The 13,933-nt window shown below is 31.2% G+C and overlaps 1 protein-coding gene across 1 annotated transcript in view; it reads left to right on the top strand.

Moving 5' to 3' along the window:
- LOC121132640 (prohormone-4) overlaps positions 1 to 13,933 on the top strand; it is an 82,520-nt gene that overhangs the window by 57,751 nt on the left and 10,836 nt on the right. The window contains exon 3 of the mRNA XM_040728069.2: positions 9,241 to 9,393. Within this exon, the coding sequence (XP_040584003.1) occupies positions 9,241 to 9,393 (153 nt within the window). The remainder of the gene's footprint in view (positions 1 to 9,240; positions 9,394 to 13,933) is intronic.

Here is a 13,933-nt window from a genome sequence, read left to right on the forward strand (position 1 = left end):
AACCAATCAATGTTAAGATTACAGATTAGAGGAAAAGAAGAAGAAATATTGACAGCTTACAACAAAATGCAGCATATATTTTTGTGTTAGTGACATAACACTGCATGGGAAAAAACCCTAATGAAAACTGTTTATGAAGATACGGCTCCTAGCACAAATCAAAATAAATAGGAATGCTACGTTCCAAATACCAGGTGGAAACTTGAAACTACACTTATGTTATACTGATTTTAGAGGTTCTGTGTGAGTAAATTAGAACAGTCAGTGTTGCATATGTAGCTATACATCTCAAGCACATATTACTCTTTGAATTTTTTTAAATCGGACGAGAAATGTCAACTTCCAACAGAGATTGCCAGGCTGAAGATCATCTACAATACTAAGAAGAGGCTAGACGAACATTAAGAAGAAGGAGTGCTCCAAAAAAAAATAATATTCATGCGGTTGCGGTCAAGAATGCTCCTGATCTGGTTCCTGGAGGGTTACAGGCTCACAACAACCATACGCATTAACATTTTCAAGGTCAATCTACTCTCTTGGATCCGGCCAATTGTTACTGGTGGTAACCGTGTGTTTCAGCTAGATGGGGCCCAAAAAAAATTACTCAGACCTTCTTAGTTAACAAAATTGCTTTCTGTGGACACCATACAGTCCGGATGTCAATCACCTCGACTTTTATTTCTAACCACACATCGAGAAGAGGCCCTGTGACATCTGTCACTGCAACATTGAAGTCATGAAGGGCTCCGTCGAAAATAAAAAAAAAAGTGCAAAACCAGAACCAGTACAATGGCAAAGTTTGATCGCACGAGGTCTCCCGGATTTGCTAAAGCTTCCGGCGTCATTTGGCAGAGGTTGTCAATAGAGGCAGATCTCATTATAAATAATTGAATGTCATATGATGTAGCTTTCAAATAATGTTGTGTTTTTTTTGGTTCTAGCCTATCTAGTTCTTTTGTTATAAGACTTTTAAAAATTTCACAATTTTATCTCGACATGAATGTGCTGTATATAAATTTAAAATATTTGAAATACTGCAGAGTGAAAATATATTTATAAATCAAAATGAATCTAATGGGGAATAATTTATAAAAGGAAGCTCATGTTTTATTATAAAGGGAACACATGTTGTGCATCATAGAAATGCATGTTGTAAAAACAAACAAAGACTAATAAATAATAATTATTAATATTTATGATCCTGTTTATATTTTGGTAAGAACATGAAAGAAACGAAATTACAAACAATATCTTATAATTTATGTTTTGTTTTGTTTTTACATAATTTTTGTGATTATATATTACAATGAGGTAGAAGTAAGTATCTGTTGAACACAAGAATGGTCGTCACTTTTTCATCTTTATTAATAAAGCAAAGTTCGTATATCTGTATGAATGTTTGATATATGTAAAGGAATCACCGGGTGCACTGTATACAGTGTATATCATAAACGTATGAACTTCCTTTTCTACTACATTCAATTATGTTCAAAACTTGATTGAACATTTGTTGGTGCTCATAACAGACGGAGAGTATCCTAGCATATTTATTGGGGAGTTATAATTCTAAGTGTTTGTTGGACTTAGAGAAGAATGGAGGATCGACCCAAGGCAACAATGTCGATTCTAATAAAACCTGCTGGTATGTCAAAGAATTTGAAGAGTTTGATTCCTTGTCGAATTAAAAGTGGATATTTTGCATACTTACGTACAGCAGCCTAAACCATAATTCCTGCTAGCTTCTCGATGCTGACCGTGGTTTTTTTTTTTTGCTATTGTGGGTATTGAAGCAATGTCTTTTCCAATCACACGGTCATTTCAGGGATGAAATATGGATTGGATGGTGATATATTTCTCATCACTAAAAATGAAACTTGAGAGTGTGCCATTTCTAAGGACATGAAGGATATTGTTTGATGATTATTCTATTTCATTTTGCGGATAACACTTCTGCAAACAATACACAGACACGTTAAGATCATTCTTCATATTTTTTGGATACCCAGGTCAAGAAATCTTTCCTCCAATTCCCTTTAACGCCTTACATTATTTCTTTGAATTAACTCTGGGATAGCCTTGATCACTTTTGGAATGTAGTCTTTTTGAATTTTGGTCGTCCAGAACGAGGTTGATCACTACTTCCACCAATTTATGCATGAAGTTTAATTGTTTTCCAAATAAATGACGTAGCTCAATTGATAACGCCCTCAGGAGAAATCTCTTGAACTCAATGTGTGTAGTTTTGTAGCCCGGTCGTTCGCCAATTTAGGAAATATACTTTATGTATATGGACTTCAAAGAAGATTCCAAAGTCATATGGATTAAATGAGTAATACTATAATGTTTAATTATACTTAATCAATGCACCTCAATCTTACCAATTAAAGGAACTTTAAAAACAAAAAAAAGGTTAATGTCAAAATATTTAAATAATTTTGTGATTTCAGAATATGACTTCACTTTTTCTTATAAATTAATGATAAGTTTTTTGTAGAATTTACATTAATTTATTAACAAGTTATATACTTATTGATAATTTGATACGTGGCTTCCATTTTATACGTGAAATGATAACTTTTCAATTTATATTTTTAAGATAGGTTTCTAAAATGTAACATCCGTTACATAATATTATATATATATATATATATATTACGTATTAAAATAAGTGTGTTAAGTTATGACCCAGTAGATATAATCAATACACTTGCATTGTAAGTAAATAAGAATAATTTGTTTTCTTTTTTGCAATATTTGCAAAAATAAGTTTTATAAATACACAATTATTTATTGTTCAATCTATTAGTAACTTCTTGTTGTATATATCAAATATCCATGAAAAATCCCCCAAAGATTATGCCTCAAATCTATTTGATTATTGCATGATTATAAATATAACTTTACTCTTATAAGGACAAAACGTTGTTAACAATTCCTCTATCATTTGTTATGTCGCTTTATACCTTTTATAATTTTATTATTATTATGATATTGTAATTCTACATTGTTTTAAAATAATTTATATGAGTGTATGATGTTCGTTCCGCTTGGAAAAACAATGATAAAAACTTCAAAAACGGAGACAGATACATACTTTCGACGGATAATAAAAGTTGTTTAGATTTCTGAGTTATTTACATAAGAATATGTATCCTTCTGATTAAACCAGATTCCGGGGGCAAGTTTTTTTCCCGTTAATAACTTTATTTTTTTTATTAATTATATTATGTAAATGAAAAAAAAAGAGGATTAGCAAGTTAGTCTTAGTATGTATCTTCATTATATTTGAAGAAAAAACATGGCAAGTAAGCAATGGCAACGACAATAAATAAATAACATTGTCAAACATTTTAAAAAATGGCTTTATATTTAACGATATCAGTATTTTTACATGGTATATGTTGCATTTTCAAGTGTGTCAAGTGTGCAGGTTCGATTATACTAACATCAAATGGACAGAAAACAACAAAAATATTGTGTACAAGGAGGTTTTACAATAGAAATTTATATAATATTTTATTTATAGTAGATCGTTTTAGTTTAGAATTTTAACAAAAACAAACTGCCTAAATTTAAATAAAATCTTTTTTAATTTGTTATTTGCTATCTTTATCTTTATCTTGTTCGCGCTCGTGAAGTTATAATATCATTGATCCCAATGATACTTAACTGCTGGCTCTAAATTGTATCAATAATTAATGATACATTTAGATAAATAAGATACTAGTAGTAGTTCTAAAAATAGCCTTTTAGCACACCGACAAAATAAAAATATGTTTTCTTATAATCGTGACAGCTAACAATTTTTTTTTTTTTTTAAATCTATAAAAAACCCTTCAATATGGACATTTTTTGTTTATGCACTCAAGAAAAGACGACGCAGATCAATTTCGTGATATGTAAATTACTGTATTTAGCTATATTTTTATTTACTAAGTAAACATTTACATGCAATAACAGGTTTTACACTCCGGCGAAAAGATTAAAATCTCTTGACTTTGAATGCTATGTTCATGGCGTATCACGCTTTTTTGATGGCAGCTCAGAGCGAATCCTAATTTGGATAAAAGGGCATTATAAATTATTATTCAAGAAACAGTGTAGAAGTCAGCCATATTGTTTCTGCAGAATTTTTGGGTCTTCTTGACTATATGTGTCTTTAATGGACTTCTTGATAATGTAGTCAGTCCGGATAGAGATCCCAACGGTCTCTGTAGCTTTCTTGGCACTGACATTGGCACGGAGATAATCACATATAATAACAGCCTCGACACGCAGGTGAACAGATTTACAGTTATTGACAATAAAGGCATACCACGCTATCATGATGGTAAAATTTGGAAGAGAGTTGTGGCAGATATTTTTCTCCAAGACACCCAAATTGCAAAGTACACGGGGATAAGCACAAGGCTGTAGGATAGCCATATGGCTAGAATTTACCACTATTGTTAGCAGAAGTTTTTGTTCTTCTGAGTTATATGAGACTGTAATAGACTTCTTGATGCTGTAGTCGGGCCGGAGTGAGATGCCAATGGTCTTTGCAGCCTTCTCGGCACGGACACCGGAGCGAAGATTGGACACGCCTTCTTTTTTTTTGTTGTTGCTCCAGCATTTTTACAATTAGAAATATCGGATAAAAGCAAAACTTGTTTGTTACACCTGTCTTTTGGTTGCATAATAAAACTCGCAATAAAAAATAACGGAGATAAAATCGTAATTAAATGCTACTACAAGTTTTCAGTCCCTACTATGTGTAAAGTTAATAATAAGCTATCAACATAATTTTTCTTATGGGAAAACCCCAATACTTTATTTCTTCGAAAACATATAGTCTAAAGGGTATATACACTTTTCATGCCATTGTTTCTTACTTACATTATTAATATAACAAGTTTAAAAGAAAGTAACTTTGAAGTAAATTTTTACCTAGCTAGTAGGCTATACCAGAGGCAGATGCTTGACTTTTTGCTTTTGGTCCAATTACTGGGAATTGTTTTTACTTAGACGCGACAAAAAAAATTTTCAACAACTTCATGTACTAGTATACGACAGTATTTTAATAAAACTGTATCACCTCTTAGTATAGTAAAATAGTTATATATATCCTTAAATGTAAACTTTATTATACAATCAGATGAGTTTTTTTCGTGGAAAAATGCTAAATGCATTTTTAATTTTTTTATTTATAACATACATAAATAATTCAAAAACTGACAGTGTAGGGGATGCTAATGTTGATAGCAAAATTTGAATCTCTTTGCTTTAATATTGGCAAAAAAATAGTCACCCAAATATTGAAAGTTAAATATCTCAGTTCAATCTTTGGTCCAGATTAGGAATGTAGAACCTTTTAATATAATGGGCTGTATTGCCACTTGAAATATTTTAATGGGTCATAGAACCTATTAAGTTAAATTTCATAAGAAGCGATTTCATAAAACAAAACTATTAAATACATATTTATTTCAAATTTAGGCCAAATCTAATGGAAACCCTGTTCAGGGGCGTCCGCAGGATTATACATATATATACACTTTTTGGGGAAGGAGGGGCTTGGCTTATTTGTTTCCCAAAATCAATCATTTAAAAAAAGATTACCCCTCCAACGCCCATGCTTTTAGAGTCTCAGAAAATGCGAGATGACGTCAAATATTTTTCCATGTTTCTACGTATTATATGCGTTCTACTCGTAATTATGATATTGTGAAAATTTTGCTAAAAATACTTCTTAAAGTGAGAATAAGTAGTTGGCCGCACTTTAACATTAAGAAGATATCAATGCGGCCCGCAAACCACGTATTGTACATCAGGGTGGGCAATTTTAGAAGGATAAAACAACTTTTTTGGAAATTAATAAACGGCTAGTAATAAAAAGTTGATACGTACTGTTGAAAAACAGTATGGAAAATTTAAGCTCTAAAAAATAACTTTTTTAGCTGCCGACAATCGATTTAAATTTTCTATGTTATAATTTTGTTAAAATGTTGTTGATTTTTATTATATCAAAAAATATTCAATTAAAAAAGATTAGTTATTTTTTTATCGTTATTTCTAATCATATTGATAAGTAGTTACATAAAAATATTTTTTATTCGAGTAACAAATAGAATTTAGACGAATTGGCCTGACGACAGCTCTTTTCATAAGAATCAGTCAAAGTAAACTTATTATTCGTATATTTTTCCCAATATGAAGAATAACAATAACTTATCAGTGTAAGTAATACTATTATTTTGAATTTGCTTTAATTCCAATAACACATAAATATATCCAATTCATATATAGTACATATCTAAATAAACGATTATATACAGCCAAAAATTACGATAAACATAATTTACCGAAAAACATGAGTCTTTTTTAGAATGAAACGAAGATATACTTGATGCATATTTTGCAAATTTATAACCATATCTTGTCACGACGTTGCAATATTTTGATGATGCTTCTGTCATATTTTTAATTGCTCTTTCGACAGCTTGAGTATGCAATAGATCTTTTTCTGGAATGCCCAGTTCTTCATTATCGACCTTTACTTTGCTCCAGAGTCAATAATTTCATAATATTGACTTCAATTAAAATTTAACTGAGGTGTTTTAAACCCTCTAGGTAACAATTTTAAAGGACTAGCTTGTGTAGATCGAATTTTTTTCCATGTAGTTTTTTGAATCTCAAGTCTATCATCCCAAATCATACTTAAAAAACATTTTCTGGATGAAAAAATACGTATTTCCTTGTATAACTAGTAGAACAATTATTTGAAGTCTTTCTTCTTGATTTTTAATCAATTTTATTGCTTGAAATATATGCCTTGCCCCATCTTTTTCAAATGAATTCTCCTTTATGGTGAACCACATTGGACCACAAGTGTTACAAAATTAACCAGAGAGACGAAGTTATCAGAAGGATTTTCTTGAGAAACATACAGACGTAAAATCCTATTGGCAGTAGTATGCCATCTTGTATGATTTATATTTCTTGGATTTTTAAAAGCAATATTATGCGAAACGTGCCCTTCCGATATAGCATGATGAATTTGATATAAAAACTTTTGATCTGTACCCAATCCTTTATAAACTGCTAATGCAAGAGAAACTGAGTATTCATGATATGATACTATCTGATACGCTACTCTTTTTGTACAGACGATAGGGATTGAAGCTGTTTGGTAGATATCTATGACTTTAATAGCTACAATTTTACTTATTTATTTAACAAAAGGTTATTTTTTAGTTAAGGATTTAGATTCCCACCTTATGCTATAAAACGCACTTGATTACATCTTCATATCTTGGCATTTGAGTTTTGCTTAAGTCAAAAATACTTTCAAAAAGAGGAAAATTGTATTTTGCACGAGTTGTTGAAACCATTCTATGCTAATACAAATCTTAAAATAAATTATCTAAAATAACTATCTTTTATTTTCACAGAAGTAGAATAGCTACGTCCGTTGTGATTCATATCGATCTCCTCTTAATCCCATATGTAAATATAGATCCATTAAGTCATATATAATCATTAAAATCTATTATATATATTATGAACAACTATTAATAATACTAAGTAATTGTAATAAAATTGCATATTTGTAGCACGTCAACCCAAAAGGAAGTTAGAATAATTTTTCTTCAAATTGAACCAGAAATAAATTTTCATACCTCATTTCAACGAACAAATGATTCTGATCCTTTTAAGGCACCGCTAATTGTACTTTAAGTAGCCAAAATTCACCGCCATATTTATAGAATTAGAAAATTAATAAATAATATTTCTAAGACAATATTGGGCCAAATTAAGTCAAGTAGAGAAAATGGAGTTTTTAAACTACAGATCACAGTCATGGGTATTTCAATTTATCTCAGAAATTTGAATTCAATGCCTATAATTGACCTTAATATCTCTTGTAGATATTGCCTGTCATTTTATAAATATAAATGATTGAACCTTTGTAAATATGATTCCTGTATTTTTGATAAAAATAAATAGTTTTTTTAAACTAAACCCCGACATGTACACGACATTGGAAAAATACATTGCAGCCAAGATTAATAGAAATACTATTACCCTTGATTGCAGCCAGGAACGTTAAACATAATATCTAACTCAAATATCCCCTCAATGTGAAGTACTTTAAATCCCTACGAAAAATTACAACAAAAAATAAAAAACTAAGAGCGTGAGAATTCGTTTCATTGAGTACTAGAGAAATTAAATTATTACTGCATAAAAGGGATATAAATAATAATTATGTACTTTTTAGAGTGGTTAATTCACAATCACAATGAATATTAACATCAGGGGCGTCTGCAGAAGTGGAGGCTTTAGATACCTCCTCACTTTCAAAAATTGCCCCTGAATTTTCATAGTTTCCAGGATACTTATCCCGTGGACACCTACATCCCTTCTGAAATTACTATTATCTATTGGAACGGACTAAAATATCATTTTTAGCGTTCAAAAAAAAAAAAAAAAAAAAAAAAAAAAAAAAAATCAGTTCTGTTCACAAGCCTGCAAATATGTAAAACCAGCTTTAGTTGTTTATAGTGCAGTGACTCTCAAATGGGGGTACGTGAAAAATCTCCTGGAGGTAGGTGAGATTTACCAAAAATATATTTATTTACTACATAAAAAAAACATATTTCGAAGGGGTAAGTCAATGAAAAAAGTTTGAGAACTACTGGTCTATACGTTAGAAACTCTTCTAAACAAAATAGCAATTTAAAATATAATAATTCATTCACTATTAGACTTGAATTTTTCGAATTACCATGCAATTTTTGCTAAAAAATGAAGTATAATAAAATTATGTAAGGCATTAATATTTCAATCCCGTTTCAGGAGCTAAAAACGTTGTTCTATGCATATGAAATTTGGCTTGTATGCTTATTTTTATGCATAACATTGAAATATAACTAGCCATATTCGATTTTCTAACTTTTTGGGTTTTGGCCCACCCTATTGTACATCCCTGGTCTAGATAGCATTTTTTCACCCTGGGTGAACGATATATCTCCCTCCCCCCTAATAGTCAGCATTATATTATACAATTTTGTATGTACAATATATGAATCTAGCTTTTTAATGTTCGATCTAAATGGAACAGCAACTGTTCTCTCCCTATCCCCATCACATAAAATCAATTAAATATTCACATATATAAAATAACTGTATGGCACATTAATATTATAATTTGAATTGTCTTGATTAAATATAATAATTTTTTAAATAAATAAATTGCAGCACGTCGTCCTCCAGTGGAAGAAACAGCAAGTTTTCTCAACTCACTTTTAGCTTCACATGGACCTAATTATCTGGAGAAGCTATTTGGATCCAAGGCACGTCATAGGCTTAGGGATTTGGGAGGAGTTGAATCTGTTGCTATAGCTCTTTCTGGTAAAGTATAATAATAATATATGTATTTATACACTATTTTTTTATCTAGTCTTTTTGACAATATTGATTAATATTTTTTTATATCTACTACGTTTAACAAATATAAAATTTGAGGAAAGTGACAAAAACCAAATTTGACATATAAAAAAAAACACCACATTTTTCGAATAGATAATATTAGACGGAAATAACCAATTACAAGTGAAAATTCAATTTTATTTTTAAAGTCATTTTTAATCACTTGACATAAAAATTCGAAATTGTGAGAATAACAAAAAATAATTGATAATTTTTTTTCTATTCTATCCCGTTTTTAGTTACATGCCTGTATTTAGTGAAATAAGAAAAATAAATTTATATGTACATATGTATGCAGAAAAATGATTATGATATTTTGTTTCATTACATTTCATGTCGTTACCTTTATTATATCACGCAACTTTTCCTACAAAAAGAAACAGAAAAAACACCTAAAATCGGCAATTAGCCAAATAAATGCTGTTTCTTTTCTTAAGTACTCATATACTATCAATTAATTATCTACAATTTTTATAATGACTTACATGAATATTTTTCATAAAATTAAAATCCTACATGGTATTTTATACTGTATTATAATATTTTATTAAATACGCAGCTATACATTTGTATTTCTATATGATAGCCAAATTTCTTAATGGAAATACTAAGATGTCCATTTTATATATATACGACGAGAAATTATATTCGTGCACTTTTGGAAACGGAGCATAACTATAGAATAACTTATTACTTGGTGTATTTATCTAAAAAAATAAGTTATGAAATAGCCATGACTTATCAAGGTGTTATGTATAGATACCTATTAATATGATGAGTAATTAGATATCCAGGCTCGCCACCAGAATCTACATTCCACATAAGGGTAGTACCGAGTGAGTGCAAAGGTGTATTTAGGTTCTTTATTAATATGCAGCTAACTAACTAATAATATAACACAAAGAGTATGTACACACATGTAAACCAGTAGGGTTAGACCAGTCACAACACAAGGGATACGAGGGAATTGAGAGCTGACAACAAAGTATATAGGGTATTTTTGTGTTAGCCAAGTATCCTATATATAAGGTAGTGGCATTTTAATCAACACTGCTAAACAAGCAGATGACGTCACGAACGGGATAAAAATCAAAATAAACTCAATGATACTTCATACTTGACTTGACTGGGAATTAAATAAATTACTTTCCAATATAATTATAAAACATCCTTTGGATCTAAATAATAATGGACTTGAATCTACATGGAGAGAAGGTAACCAACGATAGGAAATATATGTCGTTAGAGTTTTACTATCAATAATTCATTATTTAGGTGGAACCTCCTGAGTCCAACCTCATAAGAAAAAATCGTCATAAAATATATGCAATCTTCGGTTGCAAAAGTCCTGATGGTGTCATATACCACAATTTTCCAAAGAACCTGGTTCGACAGAGGATTTGGAAGAATCTTTGCAAGAGGAAGGATACATTTAAAGCAGAAAATGCACAAGTGTGTAGCATGCACTTTAATAATGGAAGCTACAGGAGGGACCTGGAACATGAGCTTCTTAATTTGACTCCCAGAAAGAGGCTAAACACAGATATAGTACCAAGTCTGCTACTTCCTACTCCCACTGTTCCTAAGCCTGAGGATCAATGTGATAAAAAGTTTCCAAAAAAATTTGCATTCATCAACATCCTCTCAAACTCCCAGCAGTGTCGATAATCAAGCTGAAGACCAAGTAGATATTGTTTCACCTCGTTCCATGAGGGAAATAAGGAGGCAGAACAAACAAATGGTAACCAATTTATTGATAAAGGAACCGGAGCAAAAGAATAAGGATATTGTGATACAGACAGAACATTCCCTTTTTCTGGAAAATACTGATAATCTCAAAGGAGAATTAAAGAAAACGAAAGCAGATTTATGTAAACAAAAAGTTAAGGTAAACATTCTCACAAAGAAACTCGAGCGACTTGAAGCGACGGAAAAGAAACACTCCAAAATTGTAAGTACTTTTCATGAGAAATTTACTCCAGCTCAGGCTAAGAGAGTTTTGACCCCTAATCAAAAATGGGTTCATTACTCAAAAGAAGATATTGTCCCTGCCTTGATAATAAGATCAATGAGTAGACGTGCTTTTGAATATTTAAGACAGAAGAAAACCATGCAAATGCCAAGCATTCGAACTCAAGAGATATGGCTTCAACATTTTAAAATGAATCCAGGATTTCAAGATGATAGCATCAAAGTCCTTCAAGAAATGATCAATGTCAACACATTTCAATACAAGTTTTCTGTGCTATGCTTTGATGAATGTCAAATTAAGAAAAAATATGATATTGACAAGAAGCCACAAAAGATTTATGGGCCTCACTCTAAAGTTCAAGTTGTTATGATGAGAGGATTAGTTGAGAAATGGAAACAGCCGATCTGGTTCCATTTTGATACCACTATGACCAAGAAGCTACTTGATGATATCATAATCAAAATGGAGAGCAATAGTTTTAAAATAAGAGCAATTGTTTGTGATCTTGGGAACCACACGCTTCGTTCTGAACTTGGGATTGACAAAGGAAACTTTTTCTTCACCAATTCCATTTGATTCCAGCAGAGTTGTCTACATTTTTCCTGATTCTCCTCATCTTCTCAAGCTCTGTAGGAATCATTTACTAGACAAAAGGTTTATGGTTCCTGCAGAGGATGGAACATTAGTCCCTCTTGTTAAGATTGATTTTGAGGGATTATTGATTAAAGATTCCAGAGAATTTAAATTGCTTTTAAGCTTAAACCTCTTCACATTTACTGCAAAGAAGGAGCGAGACAACGAGTAAGATTGGCTGCACAAGTTTTGAGTAATACAGTAGCCATAGCTTTCACCATTCATAGCCAAAGTAAAGAAGCAAGAACCAAGGAAAACACAGTAGAAATAATCAACAATTGGTTTGATGTAGTAAATAGAAGACAAATTTATGACAAGGTCAAGCTCAGATGTGCACTGATTGTTTTTGGATACATGTAAGGTAATTGGAAGGGGAAATAAGAGTTAATTGCCATGGCAGAGAGGTATGCGAGTTTCAATCAAAACAACTCGAGCCTTGTACCATGATTTGATTTCTAATAGTCCTCTTTCTTTCATTTTGATGTCCAGAACTAATCAAGATTACCTTGAATTTTTTTTTACCCGTTTGAGAAGTGCTGATGGTGATGATGATCACCCTGGAGCCGTTGGAGCAATGAAAAGGATGATAATTCTGGAAATTGGAAAAAATTGTGAAACTTAGGTGAGCAATCTGGCTGTTCTGATTGAAAAAGAATATGACATTTCTAGAATTGAGGAGGAAGAGGAAAAAGAATCCGTAACAAAGCAAATCACTGGAGACATCTTAGATATCACAATTGGTGAAGAAAGCTATTCAGAATTTGAATTTACGTTTGATATCTCTCATGAAGTTCATGTGGATATTGCAATAAACCATCAACTAGATCAGTTCAAAAAATGGGATCTCAACTTTCAGGGGCTCAGTTATGAATCGGGTGTTATTGCCCACAAGATGAAACTTTTATATCCGGATTTGGGGAAGAAGACAAGTGACATATATTTGAATGATCATGGACTGACACCATGGATATATCATTTGTCTAGAGGAGGACTGATGATGCCATCTGATTATTTTTTAAAAGATTGTGAAGTTTTCGTCCAGAAGTTCAAGGAATTCCATTTCCCTCTATTAGATCATCATCCAAAAGTAATGGAACGTTTTTGTCTGGTTTTGGAAGACTCCTTTGGAGGCAAGTATGACAAGGCTGTTCTGAATCTCTTCGCCAAGACAAGGACAATGATACGAATAAGATACCAACCCCTCCCCAAGGAGAATCTTGCCACCTTCCCCAGATTTGTTAGTTCATCTCCCTAATATTTTGTAGTTTATTGCACTTTTATCATAATAGAGTCTTGCTTGAAAAGTAGAAAAATGTCAAAGAAATAGAACAATAGTTTATATACTTAGTACGTTTAAACAATATAGCTTTATCCCGTCCGTGACGTTATTTTTAGTACATATTATTTTGATTATGTTCAAATATAACCATATATCAAGTAGTATTCAGACCAGATATGAAGTCTTTTTTTATTAACAAACCCATATGATGAAGTTTCATCAAGAATTAAAATATCAACTTGGAGCTCCCAAGATGACGTCTTCTTCAATTATAATGTAATTTATCATGTCAGTGAGAAATATTTAAAGTCTTTTAATTGATAAATTAGGTTTTAATAAAAGAGTAAATTTGATGAATTATTTATAAACTACTATCAATCAATTAATTATATATTCAACAGGATTTATTAGTGAAAAAGTTTTTAGAAATGATTTTCAATAAAAGTCCACAAATGACTTATATAAAGGCTCAACTATGAAGTGCTGAGTTTGTAAAATGTCTGGGTTATTAAAATTCAACTGAAACATAATAACTTTCTATCCGATGTCCTGGAGGTTCTGGCGCATCATCAAAGATG

Source organism: Lepeophtheirus salmonis, chromosome 2 (genome assembly GCF_016086655.4).
Source record: "Lepeophtheirus salmonis chromosome 2, UVic_Lsal_1.4, whole genome shotgun sequence".
NCBI lineage: Eukaryota > Metazoa > Arthropoda > Copepoda > Siphonostomatoida > Caligidae > Lepeophtheirus > Lepeophtheirus salmonis.